This window comes from Drosophila gunungcola, unplaced genomic scaffold (assembly GCF_025200985.1).
Source record: "Drosophila gunungcola strain Sukarami unplaced genomic scaffold, Dgunungcola_SK_2 000001F, whole genome shotgun sequence".
NCBI classification, from domain to species: domain Eukaryota; kingdom Metazoa; phylum Arthropoda; class Insecta; order Diptera; family Drosophilidae; genus Drosophila; species Drosophila gunungcola.
The window spans coordinates 14842607-14863703 of NW_026453197.1; the positions used below are offsets into that span (position 1 = coordinate 14842607).

The 21097-nt window shown below is 39.4% G+C and overlaps 2 protein-coding genes across 4 annotated transcripts in view; both read left to right on the forward strand.

The window, feature by feature from the left end:
• The window catches only part of LOC128263515 (uncharacterized), a 123472-nt gene that overhangs the window by 60943 nt on the left and 41432 nt on the right, over positions 1-21097 (forward strand). Inside the window, exons 4-10 of one of the 3 annotated variants that reach the window (XM_052998597.1) lie at positions 2803-2886; positions 7510-8245; positions 8699-9102; positions 13626-14901; positions 18226-18324; positions 19045-19171; positions 19270-19366. In XM_052998597.1, coding sequence (XP_052854557.1) covers positions 7957-8245; positions 8699-9102; positions 13626-14901; positions 18226-18324; positions 19045-19171; positions 19270-19366 — 2292 coding nt within the window. In that variant the 5' untranslated portion in view covers positions 2803-2886; positions 7510-7956. Of the gene's footprint in view, positions 1-2802; positions 2887-7509; positions 8246-8698; positions 9103-13625; positions 14902-18225; positions 18325-19044; positions 19172-19269; positions 19367-21097 lie in introns of those variants that run through there. The other 2 variants (XM_052998596.1, XM_052998598.1) reach the window with 2 other exon arrangements.
• LOC128263517 (uncharacterized) lies at positions 9724-10601 on the forward strand. Its single transcript, XM_052998602.1, has one exon. It carries the CDS (start codon positions 9866-9868, stop codon positions 10424-10426), a length of 561 nt encoding a protein of 186 aa, XP_052854562.1. The 5' UTR covers positions 9724-9865; the 3' UTR covers positions 10427-10601.

The window sequence follows — 21097 nt, forward strand, 5'->3', positions numbered from 1 at the left end:
CAAAAATGTTTGATAAAGATGTTATGTGATACCGCAAGCACACATCCTTGAATAGATAAGGTGCCTGCACGAAAACACAGGAAAAACTAAAGGAAAATCGGAGGAAAGTCAGGGCCAGAAGTGTTGCATACTTAGAAGAGCAATAATCGAGGGTGGGAAAGAGAGCTTTGAGATAAAGTGAGAAATAAGTAGTTGATGTAAACTGGCAACTTAAACTAGTTAGTGTCATTAACCAAAGTAGGGTTTCTTCAGGCAAACCAACCAATCGACCCACCCCCACAATCTCATTATCCCGAAAACCAAGTAGAGTTATCGACGCTGAACTCCTTTTCGGATCCAAAACCGAAAATTCAACATTTAATTTTATTTATAACGCACGCATGGTCAGAGAACAAGAAGTCGTGAGTGTTGTATAGGCATAAATATTAATGCACCCTTGAAGGTTTGGGGATAAGGATAAGGATGTCTTTAGCAGTGCTCGAGATACCTGAAGGAAAACTTATTGGCTTGTTAAAGTCTAATGCTGCACGGGTCTGTTTGCGTTTGTGATAATGGAGCCAAACAACACCTCCGACAGGATATTAACCATTCAGGCCACATACACAGAACGAAAAAGACCAATATTGGGATTTTATTTGGGAATAACTTTGGTTATAAATTTAATTTAATAATATTAAAATTAACTAAACAAGGTTATTTGTCGATGATGGATTAAAATAAAACGAAAATTTACTTCTGTCTTTAATAAATACTAATAATAAATAAAAGTAGCTGTGACAGTAATAATCAACTTAAATAAATTTCTTTGCCTGTGCACCTACCAACCTAGTAACTGTTTCACCTAGCCATTTAAGTCGAGTTCAATGCTGAATATTAATGCCCGAATTTTCTGCTGCCAGCCGCTATTTAGTATCAATGTGAATACACTGGCAGCCTTATAAATATCCCAAAAAAAATGTGGGAAGAGAAAAAACTTTTGCCCGACAAAATTGAGCTCATGAAATGGTCAAAACTGTTTAAGCCATGGCCAATATTAGGCATTAAGTGGGCTTTGATGAGCCATACCCATGAATAAGAAAGAAGCTGCCCAAGTTGCTGTCCTCCTCACTTTTATGACGTTCAAAAAATCAAGCCAATAAAGTTTCTGGGATGGAACATATGGCCCTGCCCATCGGGGAAAACTTTTCAACTCAATTTTGCTCAGCAACATTTTTTGTTCTCCTGGTTTTTGGCATTTTTTAAATATTTATGTTATTACGTTGTGCTTAAATTTATGAATTTGCCAAAGTATTTAGTCAATAGCTCAGTCCAACAAAAGCCAAAAGGGAAAACAACAACACTTTCCGATGCTGCATATTTTATGCCGGCTACCATCGATGTTTGTGGGCCATATTTATGGGAGCTAGGTCTGGAATTTATGTTCAAAGTTTCAGCTGCTTAATGTGCGGACAGTTTAACTAAAGGCTGAACCCACATTATTAAATCTTAATAGGTGGCCGGACATGGGAAAACTATTTTAGATTTCAACAGGATAACATTAAATATATTTCTTTAAGCATCATAAAATTTATTTTATAAACTCAATGGCTGAATGAAATCAAATAAGTCCAACATATGTTATTTAATTAATGTAACCTTTTTAATTTGTATAAATAAAATTCATATTTTCCATATTCAAATATAAACAAGTTAATGTCAATATACGGTATTACATTAAATATCCAAAGCAATTAGATTGAAGGGAAAGCCATTAACCTTAGCCATTCACGTTCAATAATAATCAGAGCACACAGAAAAGCGAATAATTAAATTTATTTGCCAGATGTCAGAAGCTGCCAATATTGCATGTTAAACAAACAAATAAATCCAATTCAAACCGAGCAAGGAAAAGCAGGTATAAAGTGAAATTACATTAATTTAATGAACACATTAATGCTGACACTAACAAACAAATGCGATTGGGAATGGAGGTGATTGTTGTTTCCCCCTCCGGCGAATTTTCTCCGGGCGCATTTAGAATTGAAATAATCCAAAGAGGTATGTCCCGAGTGCAGCTCTGCATCTGACCATTGTTTTGAAGGCCCCAAACGACCCGGCCCCGAAACTCGAGTAGCGGCAATTTCCGCTCCAAATGCTCGACTCGGCAGGGGAAATTATTAAAAGCGAAACCGGGCGCGCTATTATTTTTGACACTGATAAATTTACGGAGCGGAGCGGGAGCAGTGGAGCAGTGAGGACCTTGTAGCACTAACCTCCTCTAGAAAAAGCGAGAACTTCATGGCTAACGGGGAAGTAATATAAATTGGTCCCCGGGGATAAATAACTCTGTATTAGTTATGACAGTGTGTGCTTGGCAACTGCATTGGGTTTGTTTTTTGCCCGATGTGCCTATGTGTGTGCTTGTTGCTTTCATAATTGTTGGCCAGCATTTCCTTATGACCAACATAATTATGCAAATTAATCTCATGCAAATATGAAACGACACAGGCCAAAGGCAACAATGACCAAAGCACAAACAAAAATTATTGAAATTAAATGGCACACAGAGCTGCTGGGCTATCTAAGCAATTTTGTTTATTTTTTTTATGGCTGCAAGCAGTGGGTAAATAATAAAATCAGTTAAAAAATGAATGCAAATATTTCATAAGCAGAAAATTCAAATTTTATATTTGATTGGGAAGAAAGTGTTAAAGTTAAATTAAATAAGAATATATATTTTGGCATGTAAAATTAATAATTGATTGTTAAAAGGAACTCAATAAAACAGAGATAACAAGAAAAAAAATAGATTTTTCATTTCAGAACTGCTTTGTAATTCCCAGAATTCAATACAACTTATTTTGCGGTCATTTTTAGTCAAGACAAATGACATAAGCCGATTCCCAAGTAAGTGAATACGTCAGAGGGCGCTCAAAAAATGCATTTGGTCATAAATAAAAATATAAACAAAAAGTCTAAGCCCCTGCCACAAAAGATGCCAAAAGACAAAGGGAGTGGTGCTTAACTTTTGGAGCTGACTGTCACAAATAAAGGGCAAGAGAAGGGCAGAAAGCTTTTGGGGTTTTTGAACCAATAAAAAAATTCAAAACTCTGGCCAAGACTGCGTTGGCACGCCCACATATACCCAACGGGGAAAGGGGGCGTACACCCATGTTAAATTCTTCGAGAAAATGTCGCGCATTGTTTGACTTGAACTATGCTGTAAGTTATTTCTTTATTTTAAGTCACGCCCGCCATTATAAACATTTTTTTTTATTTGCATCCACCAAAGTCACACATATACGCACAATTTCCAAGCGCGACTTTTTGCAAATTTTTAGGAAGAGCAGGAAACCCTTTCTTTGGGACATGCTTAAGCTCAAGCTTTATGAGGCCACTAAAAAGGGGAAGTGAAAGCACAGGAAAGGGTGCAGCTATATTTTAGAGAAGCGTGAAGTGTGTGTACTGAAAAGCACTGAACAAAAATCTTTAAAATTTGTGGGAAAAATATATTTTTGGAATTTTAAATTTTATTTAATGGCTGTTTTTTAATTTTTTATGGTAAAACGATTTTAGGTTTTATTCCCTTTTAAAAATTTCTTAAGCTCTTCAAAAATATTTAATATAAAATTATAAAAAAAATTGCATTAAGCAAACACTAACTGTTATTTTTCTTAGTGTCTCTGAGAATGTTTGTATATGCACTTTTGCTGGTGTTAAGTCAGCTAAAAGCCTTTGGTCCAACCACTTGAATTTTCGGTAGCAGCGTAACTTTTTAGAAACGGATGCAAGCTGAATTACACGAGATAGAAACGCGGGGGGTTCGGAGTTTGGAAGGTTAGCACAAAGCCAGATGACTATTTGTGGGGTGGCGAGCATTCTGGTTGTTGCGGGGGGTCAGTGAGCCCGAAAAAGTTTTATGCGAGCGCCAAAAGTGCAGTCAACGCACTTAGGGGCAAAGTCTAAAAATATGAGTTGCGAATGGGATTGCTAAATGTGCAGAAAGTGGACCAGGGGGGAGCTGGAGCGTGCATCCAAAGCCGGTTCTGCAAAAGTTTTCGTTTAAATAAATGTGGCAGCTTAGCCAAAGGCAGCTTGCTGTGAAAATAAATTTCTTAATGAGGCGAAGCGCAGTGGGAATTGGTTGAAATTGATTGGAGGCTATTCGGAAAACGTCCTTCAACATTTTAAGGGATCGCTTTTAAATATTCACTATGGATAAGTGAGAAAAATAGCACTATGTACAAAATAATTTTAGCCCTTTAAATGTACCTTTTTTCGTTGTAATATGGATTCATAGTTAAACACTTCACACTTTATTTCTGATTATATCATATTTGATTTTAATTTTTTTATCGCAAAACATGTGTCTCCCTAACTGATTTTGTAACACCTAAATACACAATCGGTTCTCTAATCAGATTACAATTGATATAAATTTTAATTGCTCAAATTTACTGAAAATAAATTAAGTAGGTTATTTCAGTAAAGATTAAACAATAGCTAACATATGAACACTAAAATCCATTTTAAGACCTAGCTGCCAACATTTGATTTTATTGTTACAATGTTAGTGCTTTTTTGCCAGCACATTGTTGCAATATTTGGTTAACTTTACAGCGTTTTTGCTTTTATTTGTTTAACAAATTTTCTAGTGTTTCCCTCTCGCTCCAACAATGTCCCATCTGTCTTTTTCTAAGTACATGGTTGCTGTTTTCTCTGGTAAAATGATTTATTGCGTAAATTTCATTAATTTGCTGCGCAGTCATAAAAACGACAGCAACGCAGAAAGCAAAAAAAAAAAAATGAATAAAATAAATTTGATTTGCTCCTGTATGCATAAGCTTATGAGTGTTTGTGTGTGTGTGTGTACGAGTTGTTCGTGTGCGTGTTAAACAAATTTTTATGGCCCACCTATGGGCGCTGCATACACTCCAAATGGTATTTATGGCCCGCCGCCAGAGAACTCATTATCCGATCCCTCTTGCCCGAAATCGGAATTTTAAAATACTTGTACACTTTACGCTCGTGAGTTGCCCTTTTGTATTTTTCACCCAATGTCAAGAGCACATGTTCGGGCCTTTTGGTTAAGACTACGTGTCAAAAATTAAAAATGACACCCACTCTTTTCTAGCCCAGTTTATCAAGCTATGTATATGCTGCTTGTTGTCTCTGACTCCTCATGCATATAAATCCGTCCGTAATAGATCGTGTCTAATTTATGAGTTACGCGAGCATTACAACAACTTATTACATCACACTCGTACATACACATATGCGAGACTACGTGGGCGATGTTTTTCTTTTGTATACTCTTGTGGAGGGTTTTGAAACTATAGCTTATGGAAGAATTTTTAAATTAACGCAAGAACACATAAGTTTTAAGCTACTTTTAAATCTTAAAAGTTCTGCTTTAAATCTTCACTGTCTTTTTTTTTTTTGTTTTTTAAAATTGTACTGTGTTGCTTCTATATTTTTCAAAAACTTCTTTTTTGTAATGAACAAACTATAATTAGTTCAAGTGTATATAAACTTTAGCTTTTCGAAATTATCTTTCTACGCTTTTTTGGCATTCTTCTAATTTACGCCTTGCGTGCTTTTGGCCAAAAACTCTTGGCCAGGCTTGAGCATTTTCCATTAAGTCTGCAGCTGCTTTACTCATAATTCATGCCACCCCCACACACATACACATACGCACACACTCACACCTCGCACCCACATACATTCTCAGAGACAGTCACAGATTGGGGCATGTTAATTTGTAGGCCAGTGCAGGCGGAAGTCCTTTTTGAGGTCCTTAAACGCAAATGAAATTCAGGCCGAGGCTTTTACTGCCTGCCATGAACCCATGTATCACTTGTCTTGCTATCCCGCTCTCCCACGTTTTCCCTTCTCCTTCGCACTCCCTGAGCGTGTTGCTCTAAATTAGATTTTCATTTGAGTTTGGCATTGTCCTTTCGGGTTTTCCCATTCCAATTCCCATCCTAGTTATCGGGCAAAAGGCCTAGCACTTTACGACCTAAGAGAAATCCCTTTTAAAGATATGTGCCACAAAAGTGAGGGATCGAATCAATGCCGAAATTAATTAATCCAGCCAAGAAGATGGTTTCATAAACTAAGTAAATTGAGTTTAAGAACTTACAAAAATTGTATAAATATTTTAAAGCTGCTCATAAAAACTAACACCTTAAAACAAGACAAACTAAACGCCCAACTATATGAAATACCTAACCGTTCTGGAGCTGCAAAACAATGTGAAACAATTAACTCATTACAGGCGCTCATTAAGTGCCACAAGTTGATTAAAGCCTTCAAAACTTTGGCCGAAAAGAATGTTCGAAATGGGTCCCCTTCTGCCAAACAAAAAGTCCTAACAATTTGCTCCCTACCGAGACTTGTGACAAGTGAAGTGCCTCTCGAAATATGCCCAAGATAAAATTTTTTGCTGGTGTTGGGTGTTGGGTTGTTTGGTTGTTGGTTGTTCGGTTGTTGCTGCTGCTGTCGCCTGTCGACAAAACTTGGCGATGGCAAACTTCTTAAAAATACTTAAGAAGCGATAAATATCGCAAATACATACAGATAAGTATACATACGCACACGGAGGGTGGGTGCTTGTCACTCTTGAAAGTTAGCTCAAGTTGCCTATTTGTTTTCTCTTTATATTAATGCCCCTTTTCGGTCCCTGCCATTTTGTATATATATAAATATATATATATATATATAGCATTACCGAAATCGGTGAAATTTCAACACCAAAGCCACTTGTTGTTGCCTGTTCTCATTATCTTTTAACGTTATTATTACGTTGCATACTTTTTGGGGAGCTTAGATGTCAAGCCATTCCATTATTTTGCTCTCAAACAAATTCCTGCTGCCTTGGCCGCCTGTTTGCTTGATTATTATATTTGTTTTGGCTTTTGTTTTCGTTTCGCCGGCTTTTGCTTATTAAAAAGTTGCCATCGATTATGCGAAAAGTTTGACATCAAAATATTAAAAAACAGGCGGGGAAAATGTGGTTGCCTAGCATAAGGCGTTTCAATTTGGCCTAAATTACAAGAGCGGAACAAATTTTATAGACTGAGAGATCAAATGTAAAATAAGTTTCCTATACTGGCTGAAGAAATCAAAGGACCAAATCCCAGCTTTTTGATAATCTAACGACAGGTAAATTCTTAATAAATTCGGGACTTTAAATTTAATTCGACTTTTCACATTTTAAATTTAAAAATTTAAAAATATTAAAATTACAGTATTATCAGTTGTTACACTCGAGCTGCAATCAAATTTGGGTCAGCCCAAACTTGATTGATGCCCACAAATTATTGTCCAGAATTTTCCGCACCGTTTGCTTGGGAAAATGCCTTGGTAAATAAGTAAGTTATTCCCTCCAAAAATTATTTGTACATATTTACAAGCACACGCTCCTTGTGATACTCTGGCAAGCAATGAAATCAATTTAGAATAGACTTTTCAGCTCACATATCGCCTAAGCCTAATCTCATCTCTCACTCTTTGGCTGTGTCTTTGCAGTTATTATAGACAAACAACCGGCGGCGACTGAGCCAAGTCTATTAACAGGGCAAACAAAGCCGGGCCGCCAAAGGAAGCTGAGTCTCAAAAGCGAAGCACTCGAACACAAAAATCCGGAGAAGAGCAAAAGAATGTAAGCGGTGTGAAAAATTCGGAAACTCGGAAGAGCTGGCGATGAGAGGGCCAAGACGACAAGGGGCGCGGGCCAGAATTGAAACAGTTAGCTGGCAAATCGGATTGCGAATCTGCTGTATTGACACAAGGAAATCGTTAGCCGGCTTAGCCAGCAAGAGGCCAAGTTTAAAATTAAAAATATAGCAAGCCAGTTTGGAAATCAAAGTGATATGCTAATGCCGACGCGGCGGAGCAGTGTGGCATGAATTTTTCATGAGCAGTGTGATGACAATAAGCCGGCTCCGGGAATAAAAGCGTTTCGAAATCAGGACGATGACGGAGCTCCGACGGGCTAATGGCCTGCATAAGCAGCACTCGCTGAGAGATCGACAGGTGCACCCCATGCTGCACTCGCTGGCGGATCACGGTTGCAACCTGAGCAGTGGTGGCAACAGTGCGGCCAGCACCACCAGCAGCAGCACGGCCACGGCAACCACTGCACTGTGTGGTGCCAGTGGCGGTGGTGGTGGTGGTGCTGCCATCACCACTCAGCGGAGCGTGGAGTTCGATGAGCACGACATCTTCTACGTCTCGCCTTCGAAGCGAAAAGGAGCCACAACAGGTGGGTTGCACCTTAATGAGGGTTATTATCGAACCGGACCCCATCAATCTCAATCCAATCCTGAACCTTTTAAAATAAATAATAAAAATAACAAGAATGTATTATAGTTTTAGCATTAGAAGTGTTGTTCCTTTGTGGAAAGTCATGTTTCATTAATGGGAATCATGTTGGCTCATTAAAAAAGTATTACTAATTTACTAAACAAAAATTACGCTTATCTGAGATGTTGGTGACAAAATGTAAAATATTTCCAAGCCTACACATTTTTTTAATCAAATCATACTTAGTTTAGGTTTAAAAATCTTATGAATCGAAATTCATAATTCTCGCCTTGGGTGGAATGTTAAGAATATTTTTGCATATCATTTAATTTGTAGTATAAATACAAAATATTACCTTTATTTAGTCCCAAAGAATTAGGTGTAACGTTTTTTACTTATTCCCTAATTGTAGGTTCCTCTGGCAATGTGGTGACCTTCTCGAACTTCGTGAGCGAGCAGCGACTGACGCCCTCGTCGTCGAACCGCGGATCCCTGAAGCGGAGCAAGGGCCGCTCCAATCAGTCCCTCTGCAGCTGCGATGCCGGCGATGAGGCGCAGCTCGACCTGCAACCGAATGGGGCCAGGCCGCTGTACGAGTACAGTCTGGAACGGAAGCGTAAGACGCACACCTACTCCTGCGAGCAGAACGCACAGATACTCATGAGACTGGAGCGCGAGCGTAATCGTAAATTATCGCTGACTGGCATGGAAACGGGCATAGGAATGGGAGTCGGATTGGGATTGGGAATGGGATCGGTCGGAGGCATAGGAACAGGAACAGGAACAGGAACAGGAGTGGCAGCAGCGGACCCCCAGGTGAGTGAAATCCCCGCTCCATTTCGTGTAATTGTAATTGTAATCATGAGCAGTGAGCGGCACGTGCCTCCACCTGGATTTCCACCTGAGTTTCGGGAAACTCCTGCAACAGGCAAATGCGATAAGCAAACAGAGCGTGGCACGTAGAGGGTAGAGATGTTTGTAGTCTAAGGACCAACTGACTGACACCTGCCACACCCACTGAATCACTGGGACTGGGGTCGCCTCCAAGCTGTTTTCCAATTCCAAGGGGAGACTGCCGGGGCCTCCGCTCCAAGTCGAGAGCTGAAGTTCACTGGGCATTAGGGCACATATGAATTTTGATTGTTGTGGCAAATGCTGCATGAAAAGCACTCGAAAACGATAAAATATTTAGCGGGATGTAAATTCGATTTCGGAGATTACTAGAAGACTTTCAAATTCTGGATATTCCCAGTTCCCAGTTAGGGTTTACATATTCCAAAAGTTGCTCTTCGGTTAATGTTAAGACTATAAATTTTCAATATAATTTGTTTTCCTTTTTGGCATCTTAGGTTGTTACTTTTTCGTGAAAAAAATTGTATAGTACCATAGGAAAACTATCGTAATCGAGTAGGTCTCGAACCCTAACTGTCTTCCAGTTTGAACAGCCCGCCCAGATTTACACACAGTATACGTTCACACTCACAGAGCGTTGAACTTGTTACAACGATATTCGTTCCGGTTTCCACATAAAATAGAGTTTTTGCAATACATATTACAAAAGCGAAGGCAGCTAATCATCATGTCGGGAAAACGATTGGGCAGCGTGCCGTCCACCGCCAGTGCGATGCAATCGACGGCATCGATCGCCAGCAAGACCAAGCGAACCAAAAGGACAAAGCTGCCGACCTTTGACCTTTCGCTGACGCAGAAGGTGGACATTAAGAAGGCCTTCGATCTGTTCGATACCCAGTGCACGGGCTTCATCGAAACGAAGGAACTGCGCGTGGCAATTCGCGCCTTGGGTTTCGAGCCGAAAAAGGAGGAGATCAGGCGCATGATGGATGAAATCGATAAGGACAAGACGGGAAGGATTGCCTTCAACGACTTTCTGTACCTGATGCGCCAGAAAATGGCCGAGAAGGACTCCAAGCAGGACATGATGAAGGCCTTCTCCTTTTTCGATGACGATCGCACTGGGCAGATCTCGTTCGCGAATTTGAAACGCGTGGCCAGGGAACTGGGCGAAAACCTAACCGACGAGGAACTGCAGGAGATGATCGATGAAGCCGACTTGAATGGCGATGGCGAGGTTTGCAGGGAGGAGTTCCTTAACCTCATCAAGAAAACAAATTTGATCTAGTTACTTATTTACCACTTTGCCTTGCGGGGAAACGACGTTGTTCCTAACCTTTGTAGATTTACTCATTTCAGGCAGACACCCACTCCTAACTTCATCTAAACTCGCACTCCCAGTATAGTATTTTGAAGAAGTTTGGATATGCTTCGGTTCAATAAAGCAAAGCACTGCAAATGCATTCGGAGTTTTTTCCTGATTTAACCCACCCAATTAGTCCCATCATTTGTCATCATTTTAACCCACTGTAATAATGATATTCAAATGTTAAGAAGGGTCGATCCATTCTTTTTTTATTTCAATTAAATAAAAGAAACAAAGTTAACATATCAATTTAACATTAAAATGATTACATTAAAATTGGAATTATTTAACTTTCCATGTTGTTAAAATTTTTGAAGTTTCCGATTGCGAGGTATCCCACAGTTATCTCCTTTATTTAAATTCCCATAGCTGCTCCTGCCGTTTTTTGCCAGTTTGCTGGCAGCGGCCCCCTGTCATGCATAACAAATCTCTTTGACACATTTGATGTATGCCTTTCCATGGGCCTGCTCCACTTTCGGCTTGCAGTTTTCAGTTTTCAGTTCAGTTTGTTGCAGCAAATTGTGGCTGCAATTTGGTGGCATGCGTGGTCGCTTTTCCAACTGCCGGAAGAGCTTTCCCATTTCCCTTCTCTGTGCATCTCTCTACGTCCCTTAGTCACTCTTAAACTCTGTGTCTCCGGTCCACTATTCAAACGGCAAACATAATTTAGTAGCATCGTTTTTGAGATTTTATTTACGCTATGCGTTACATTTAGCTCCATTTAGTTGTTAGACGCCACAGGGCCTTAAATGTATCAACTTGAAATCAAGTTGAAAGAAAGGATGAAAAGATTGATTGATACATGGATGACTGACTGGTTGACAGAAATGACATTAAATTTATTGTTCGCTGCAAGTTTTAATTCCAGCCAATATATTAATTTCAACAGAAAAATCATTTATTGGATGTGCGATTTGTTAAAAAAACCCGTACAAACGATTTTTCAATCCCAAAAAAATATGTAGCAAATACGGAAACATTTTTCAAAACCATAAAATATCAACAAATTTCGCTTTTACTTTAATGAATATTTTAATATTGTCCACTTGTCGAATCCACATGAAGTATACTCAATACGTGAAAATAAATAATAACTTAGGCCAATAACAAATTAATATACGGTAAATAAAGTCTGGACAGAAGCCATATACGCCGTTTTTATGGCCAAGCTTACAGCACTAATAATAAGACAGTTTTTCCTATTTGGCCAGCTGGCTTTTAAAGCCAAAACAAAAGCCGAACTGGCCCTTGATAAAGTCGTAAAGTTAAAAGCTCTGATGGATAATTACAAATTGGCTGGCAGAGTTCTCGGACTTCAGGAAAAACTAAAACAAACTTGAGTATTTATAAAAGTTTTTTGCTTATTGCTTTTGCAAATCGATTAAAGGCGATTGTATTTTGCGGGGAATGGAGAGTCCAGCACTGGGAAAGGACAGCCAAAGTTTCAGTAAAATATAACCAACACTCAATTTTACGAACATTTAACTAAATACCCGAACAGAGGGAAAAAGTGAGACAGAGAGACGTTCGTAAAAAATAATTTCTACTACAAATTTGTTTACTATTCTCTCCTGTTCTTAAAAGAATTTATTTATAATGAGTTTAAAATAAATATTTTAATTCATACATAAAATTATTTTTTTGTTTAAAGGACCGGGGTTATTTCCATTTCCAATTTGTATCTGATACAAATAACCTTGCCACAAAAAGTATCAAACCAAAAAGTACACGATGGGAAAAAATACAAATTGGCCTGTCTTAAAATATGCAGCACACGCCACCGCTAAATATTTGCATAAATTATTTGAGCTGTCGTCAGGCGGAGGGCCAAAAGAATAAATAAATTATCAAATGAAAATATGAAAATTTCAATTTCCACTTAAGCAGCGGACAGGATGCGACAGGACACGACACCGCCATTGAAAAGGACAAGACAAAGTAAATAAAAAACAATCAACACAAAAACACAGACAACAATGTTCGAGAGTGGGCATAAAGCAATCAAAATTCAAAGGAAATTTTTATTAATGGCAATGCGTTTCGTTTCGCCCAGACGCATAAAAAAAAATTCCACCAAAAATAAAAAAAAGGGAAAATGGGGGAAGGAAAGCAAATCAATGCAAATGTATTTCCCGTAACTGAAATTCAATTTGAAGTCCCTAAGCATCGCCTGTCGATGACTATGACGATGATGATGATGATGATGATGATGAGGACGATGAGGACGATGATTATGCTGATGCTGACCGTAGCAAATTCAATTAGGGTACTTGGCATGGCCTCGACTCTGGGAAACTTTCTGAGAATTCGGGAGGATAAACCTTTTTCTTGGCCTTTTTCGCACGTCTTTTATGGCGCTCTGTGTGTGAAAGACTCCCCGGTCTGCCCCGGTTTCTATGGCATAATTAAATTTTATGTAGCCAGGGGGTCAAAGGAGCATCTCACTCGTCCACACTTTGCCCCATCACTGTAAATCTCTGGCTCCTTCTGGCAAATTTTCGCCAAGTAACGTCAAAAAGAGTGCGTTGCACATTTTTTTGAGGCTCGTTACGAGTGGAGTGAAAGTTTTTACGGTATTGGGAGGCAGTTTTTATTACACTCTCCAAGGGCGTCCATTTAATGTTTGTCAGTAGTTTCAAGAATTCAAGATAAAAGCGTTGTGATCTCTATAAAAATTTAATTATATTCAAGGTGATATTTAAAATATTGTTAAATTTTTTGGTAAAAATCGTGTCAAGGTATGCTTTTGATTTTTAGTAAATACATTTTTTTTTTAAACTGGTTCTTTTTAGTTTTTCAAAAACAAACAAAAAAAAATGTTAATGTAAATTTAAATATTCTTTAATACCAAATTTTATTATACCTATATTTATTGTATTTGTATACATTTTTTTTCTTTTATTAAAAGACACTTTTTGTTACAATCTTTGTTACATTTTTCCAAATAGAAGGGCATTACACAGTTTCTATAGGCTCACAGTAAACTTATTCCGAGTTGAATCCTTTTTGAGGGCACGTTGTGGGGCAACATCCGCCGGAAGCTGCTCATGTCCATATTGATTTAATGTGATTTCCCTTTTGTCAACAGATTTGATACCCACTTCCTTCTTTCTCTTTGCAGAGCGATACGCCCAGCCTGTCGGATGTGGATGTCATACCGCCTGTGCCTCCGCCGCCGTCGATGAAACGCAACGGCAGCATGCGCAGCCTGCGATTGTTGCAACATCTGCAGCAGCAGCAACAACAACAGCAACAGCAGCAGCAGCATCAGCAGCACAGCAGCAATAACAACAACTTGTCGCAGCTGTGCAGCAGTGATTTGCTGCAGGATTGCACCAAATCGGCATTGGATGAATGCACTGCCACATTGCTAAAGTGCACCACAACCAGCAATTACAGCAGCAGCAACAGCAACTGCAACAGCAATGCCAGCCATAATTGCACCAACGCGAGCAACATTTGCCAAAATAACAACAATCAGGTGAAGCCAGACCTATGCCAACCACCTGGCCATGCCCACAATCACAGGCACAAGTTGCCAAACAATGCCACGCCCACCAACCCGCCCCCGCCCCCCTTTGCCGCCCACGAGGAGGACGAGATATTCTCGCCGCATTCGAAGAAATCGGATCCCAGCCTGTGCTTCCTGCCGGGCGGCAATGCATCCTCGAAATACAATACTATTGGGCCGAGCAGCGACTATGCAAGACACTTGGCCCACTACAGTCGCTACCTGCAGAAGCAACACCACCAGCAACAAATGGCGCACTTTCAGCAGCAGCGATGTCGCTGCTTTTCGCAATCGCTGCTGAGTTTCCCACAGCAGCAGCAGCAGCAACAACAGTCGCCACACACGCAACACCAGACGCAACAGCAACAGCAACACCAGACCCCACAGCAACATCAGAAGACCTCACAGCAACCGGCAATCTTTCACACCAGCAGCATGGATTGGACGTTGCCAATTAATAGTCGCAGCTTTGGCAATTTGGTGAACATCGATGGCTCCTCCGGTGGTAATGGTGGCTGCCGTGTGCCATATCAGAAAATGACCGCAAATGCTGTTTCGGGTGGTGCCATGGCAAACGGTGGCCTGGGACTCGCAGCCTCATCCACATTCACGCTAACCTCCTTCGACAGCGATATCGGACATGGCCTCAAAGAACGCGAGTCCCAGACATCGCTCCACCATCCGCATCCGCATACGCACTCGCATCCGCATCCGCATCATTATCACGCCCACGTGGGTGGTGCTGCGGTGGGCGTGGCGGGTGGATCGGGTTCGGTTACGCCGCAGAAGCATCACCAGCTCCACTCGAGCGTCACGAGCATTATGCCGTGGAAGCACCGCCAGTGTCCCAGCCGGGGATCCTCCAGCTCCGGCACGAACTCGTTCCGTAAGTACTGTGGATTTCGGATTGTGTTTTCGGGCGTACCGTTTTTAAACAGGATTACTGTTCTGGCGCTGGGTGGTCTGTTGTAATTTTCGCTCAGTTTTAAAATGGACAAAAAGTACGAGTCTGATTACCACAAAACTTGCTGCTGTGGTTTAAATACCAACCTGCTGCCATCAACTCTTTTCAACAAATTTATATACAATGAAAAACACATCCATTAATAAGAATAGTAAAACTAAACAAATTGTTTTTTTTTTTTATAATTTTAATAGCAGTCAGAAGAAACAAGCTACACAAAAGTTTTGGTTGTTAAAATACCCCCTGCTCCCAACAAAATCATAAACATTTTTTTTAAATTTTAAGGGCAAAATTAAAGTAAGGATTTTATTCATTATCCAAGTAATCCTAGAAAAAATATTTGAATACTAAAAATTTAATTAAATTCTAATCTATGTCTAGATTATTCCTCCAAAAGATAGCTTACAAAGATTATGGGATGTGCTCAATAAAAATCGCCAATCTGATATTAAACAGTAATAATATTTTCGTAGCAATTTTACAATACAGCTTTACAAAAATTCAAAATCAAAATTCCATTGGAGCTTTGAGCCCTAACAACGAAATGGTCGATTTCAAATACCCATTTAAGACGGAATTTTATGACGTTTCGCTGTCTCTCTGCGATCTGCATGCATCGGTATTGCCTGGCAGTCCTTCCAGACTTTGTACATGACATTGCACTTAATATTCCGCTACCCGTTCGCTGCTGCTGTGCCACGCCCCTTGGGGGCATTGCCATTTAGTCGTTAGCCGTTTGATTGCGCTTCATGTAACATGGCTGCTAAATGTTAAACGTTGGCAATGCCCGTGTGACTTTGGTCTCATCATCATCAGCAGAAACATCAGCAGGCGGCAACGTAGTCATCGTCATCGTCATCTCCATCCCATCAGCAGCAGCATCAGCTTCACCGTCATCATCATCAGTCTCCAGCTTATTCCCATCCTCGTCATGTCTCATGGCAACTGCAATTCGTTAGCAGTCAAAAACTGCGTAACTGCGGACGATGTCCTGCCCACGTAAATTTATGCAAATCGCTGCTGCGGCCGCTGCCAACTGGACTGTGTACACTGCAAGAAAAAGAAAAGGAAATCATAAAGGCCCATATCTCAATGTCAAGTAAAGTTTTGACACAAAATTAAATTGCTGTTTAGGAAACAATTGTTATTCCAATATCATGTTAACTTTATCTTTGCTTTCCATTTGCTAGTTAAAGTTTCCTGTTCGGTTAAGCGGAGTTCGACTAGAGGTTTGACAAACTAGAGTTTCAACTAGATTGCTCTAATAGTTTAATTTAATAATTATTAAATTAAATTTATATTGACCCAATTAAACATGTAATGATTTAATGTCCCTTATTAAATATATTTATCTAATTAGGACTTCATTTTTACCTCAGTGCACACATTTCTGGTTCATGTAGCAGCTCACCCTCGATATTCGCTAGGTTGCACATTGCCTTTCATTTGCCACTTGCTTATCGGTAATTCACTTTGGAGTCGTCCAAGTGCCGGCCACTGTAATCAAATGGATACATTGCAGCCATAGCTCTTTCTGCTGGCTGGGTCCGAACCCGAATTTAAACCCAAATCTACAGAGCAGCTAGTTTTTCGCCTCACTTGGCTTATTTGCTCAGCGCCAGCGCTAGTTACACATCTACATTCGCCCTTATCAATCGGATTTAGTTGCATAATCAAATTTGGCTAGCAATTACAAATTACCAGACGTCATTGATAGTCGACATGAGTGAAATCTTATAATGAGATTTGCATTTCCATCGAAATGCTTTGCTTTAGACTCACGTCGCTTAGATTTTCATTGATTGAGGAGGAGAATGGATGCATACTTAAGGACTGCAAGTCGTTCAATGTACGAAGTAATTAGTACTGATATGGATTCTATGAGGTATTAGTTTCAGCCAAAGTGTCTTGTGATTACGCCCGCTGCCTTTGTTTGAAAGGCAGAACATTTGAAGTTCCTAATCCAATTTCATTTTATGACCTATTGTTTGAGTTGATACAGAAGCTTAAAAGTAAAATTTAAATGCGTAACTATTATTAATGGGACACCAATTTGCTTCTTATAAAAAGGTTTGAAAGAAACTCTGACAAATAACAAGCCGACAATTGTTAATTAAGCTACTCAAATAAAATAAGTGCAAAGTAATGCAGCAAACTATATTTCCAAAAAATCAAATATAAAGTAACACCAACGTCTTACATTAATTTCAGTGTAATTTAATACAGATTCAGAATCCTTTAATTCTTTTTTATGGTATAACCACTTTCCGATCATGCTTAAATAAATCAAATAAATTAAAAAACAAATCAAATATTAAAATTGTAACACAAAATATATTAATCATTTATACTTATCAGCTATAAAGTAACACCAAAGTCTTAAATTAATTTCAGTGTAATTTAATACAGATTCAGATTCCTTTATTTGTTTTTTATGGTATAACCATTTTCCAATCATGCTTAAATAAATCAAATACATTAAAAACAAAACAAATATTAAAATTGCAATCCAACTTATATTAATCATTTGTACTTATCAGCTAGACCAGTTCATTAAAAATATTTAGTTACCAAAATGTTATTTTAACATTGTATTTCATACTTAAGTACCAATCTCACGACCGCAACCAACAAAAGATTTCCCAGACAAGAGAAACGTTTCTTGAATCACAAAATCCAAATCCTCCTTGTGAGCTAATTTCAGCACATATCCAACAAGTTGTTCTGCTTGATCGAACTCGATTTACTTCATTGGGATCATCGGGGCCACAAAAAAAAGCACTTGAAGATGGATTTTCTTGCCCCTTACTAGGTTTTTGTAACCAAAAACCAACAAAGCAACTCAATTTTAAACGTTTAACTAACCATATTTCCTTATTATCGTTTTCTTTTTGCTTCCTTCTCGACTGCCGCAACTTGATGTTGATGTGGATGATGATGCCACTGTGCTTTCCTGCATCGATGCTTTTTTCCTGATTTTCCTGATGCTTTGCCCGCATTGTTGTTGCTGCTGTAATCAATGCCACTGTCACGGCAATTTGCACACACACAAAATGCAACACAACAACGGACAATGAACAATGAACCACCAACTCGATGATGATGATGATGATGACAACGATGCTGCAAACGACTTGGCATTGAACTGCCAATAACAACGACAACAATCGCTGTGGTACCCTCGGTCATCATGAATGCTGATGATGCCACCTCCTGCCATATCTTGTCGTCCTGTAAAACTTGCAGGATTCGATGCTGCCAAGCACTGGCTGGCTGTGAGCTCCATCCTCCTGATAATTGGCGCTGCCAGTGTGGCCGTGCCACTGGCGCTACGTGTGGCAGCAAGTGAGTATCGCATCGAATCGACTCAGAGCTGGGAGCCCCGATTCCCTTCCCTTCATAACAATCCATCCAAGGCTGAGTCACCGACACGAACATTCCATAGACAATAAATCAATTACCATAACGCATTCGACACGTTGGCCCGTCCCAGCAGTGAATCTCGGGAGCCAGCCCGGCATGCGGGTGTCCTAAGTGGCAGCCCTCTAAGTTAGTTAGCAAGTGATGCTGTTGTAGGCAGAGAACGCTTGGAGAAGTACTGTAAACTAACACAATTTGTTCCTAAGGATTGCAATTTAAGTCTTTTATCAGAAGAACTATTTAGTAGTACTTTAATTGCAAAGTACGTCAAGCTAGTAACTATAAATAACTATTGTTTTCAAACTACAAATATTGATTTAACCGCAGAGGGCATTACAATTTCAGTCTCTATCAGCATCACCAGGTAGGCCTCACCGTCTGACCGAATTTTGCTTCCGTTCTTGTAAATATAAATAAATTTGACAGTATCTCAACGTATCTAGAAATTTTCCAAACAGCCTTAAATTAGAAGAAAAAATATTTAATTGTTAATATTAAAGTGCTTAAAGTGTTAATAAGGGTGGGAGAGAAGTGCTTACCTATGTAAGTAGTTGTGCAAGAGGAAAATACCAAAAATAACCCAATAAAGTTTGGGGATAAAGTATTCCAATTATCGCCATTACAGTTCGCCAAACCCATTTCCAGGTGCACCTTTTGAGGAGCGTTTGCGCGTTGCCGTTCAGCTGCTGGATCAAGTGCCTTTAATCGACGGGCATAACGATTTACCATGGAATATTCGCAAGTTCCTGCACAACAAACTCAATGACTTCAAGTATGAGTATCCATCACATAGAAATGCAATTAAAATTTAATACCAATTTGTGTTATTACCCCCACCCATCGCCCACCGTCCATCGCCGCCGTCCGCAGTTTTGATGAGGATTTGCGCAATGTAATGCCCTGGGGTCGCAGCCATTGGAGTCACACGGACCTCACGCGACTGAAGAAGGGACGCATATCAGCACAGGTAAGTTGGACGGCCAAGGCGCCGCTCGTCCTTTCAGGACTCCTGGAATTATTATTGCACGAAGCTTAAACTGAACTTGACAGTTTGATACTCTTCACTAGTTGGGGATTTATTGGGTACTTGCGTTTATTGAAGGATTTACATCGGCTTTTTAGCTGATGAGGTTTGAACAGGCCAGAGAAATGTTAAATCAGTTAATCAATAAATCATTTTATTTATTGCTTAACATCATATATTGTAAACAAAAATTAAAAATAATTAAATAAATACATTTTTAATTTGTTCATTGGTTTTTATAAAACACATATAAAAAATATATTATTTAAACATAATTAATACAGAATATGTAACAGACTTAACAAGCCATCAGAAAAAGAGTTCACACAGCAAACCCTTAATTTCTACCAAAAAAATTACTTATTTTCCTTCAAACATTTTCTAAAAATATCCCCAAGCTCATTGTTTCTATAAGAGCATCCCATCTTTTTCACTGTCACAGCGAAAAATATCTTTTAATATTTTATCTGCCGGCAAGTCGTTGTCCAGGCAACAGGCGACTTTTCCTCTCAGTCTGCGGAATAAGGCATGAAAAATATTAATTATGAGCCACTCACGGAGCTCAGGACCAGGATGCTCCTGAAGCTGCTCCTTCTGCTGCTCCTTCTGCTGCTCCTTCTGCTGTCGATGATGAGGTTCTTAATTATTTTTTGCCAAGCTACCGGCCAAGAGTGGTCGGATATCCACTTGACGTCGTTATTGATGCGCTTACGGTTCGATTGCAAGCCAGTGAAATTTGTGAGCCTTATTTAAAGTGCTTTCGAGGGGAATGGGTAAACAGATCAAATGATATGGCTCACGTTTTAACTGCTGAAATTGTTCAACTAATTGGGAGTGGAGGGGGAATTCCTAATGATTGACGTGGCCGGAGCAACCAAGATTAATGAGGCAAGCGACTGGCCAGAAAATACCGAAAGTGGGAAACGATTAACCTGGGTAAAGTTCATAAATCAATGGGAAACCGAAAACCACTTGAATATTTCAAATTGTCCAGAGAATTTTCTACTGCCCTTTTTCACCTTTGCATTTTTCTGCGAACCCAACCGCAAAGACGATTTTTCACGTTTGCCGCGAGAGAAAGAGGAATGCGCCAGCGAAAGGTAATGGAGGAAAAGCGAAAGCGGGAATTTCCACCTGCTTAGGCCATAATGAAAATTAACTTTTCCATTGCATTTTACATTGGCTCCCTTCAGAGCCATAAATTCGGATGCATTCTGTGTTTGTGTTGAGGGCTAACAGGTAATTGCAGTTGGCCAACTACAAGCAAAGTTGGCAGCCGCAAAGTAAAATTATGCAGCACTCAATTTAATTACCCAGCCAAATGGCTCGAGACCTGGCTCATGTTATCGCAGAAATAGGTGGTGTGTTGTGAATTGGTACACGGATATATGAACTTTATGATCAATATTTGGCAAAAAAATATAATATAAAACAATTTTTTGTTTTTTAATACTTAACAAAAAAGTAAAAACTTTAAATCTGGCAAAACCAGATGAATGCATAAAGTAACATAAATTTATATATTTGAATTGAGTTCTTATTTTGAATATCCAATTTATTTCTCTGTAAATTCGGAGAGTTCCTTGAGGGCTGGCTTTTATGGTGCACTAAGCGCGATGCTTATTAAAACTTAACACTTTCCACAGCCGCGATACGACTTAAATTAATGGCAGC

Coding starts and splice junctions, on each gene's coding strand:
- LOC128263517 (XM_052998602.1), top strand. CDS start 9,866: ATGTCGGGAAAACGATTGGGCAGCGTGCCGTCCACCGCCAGTGCGATG.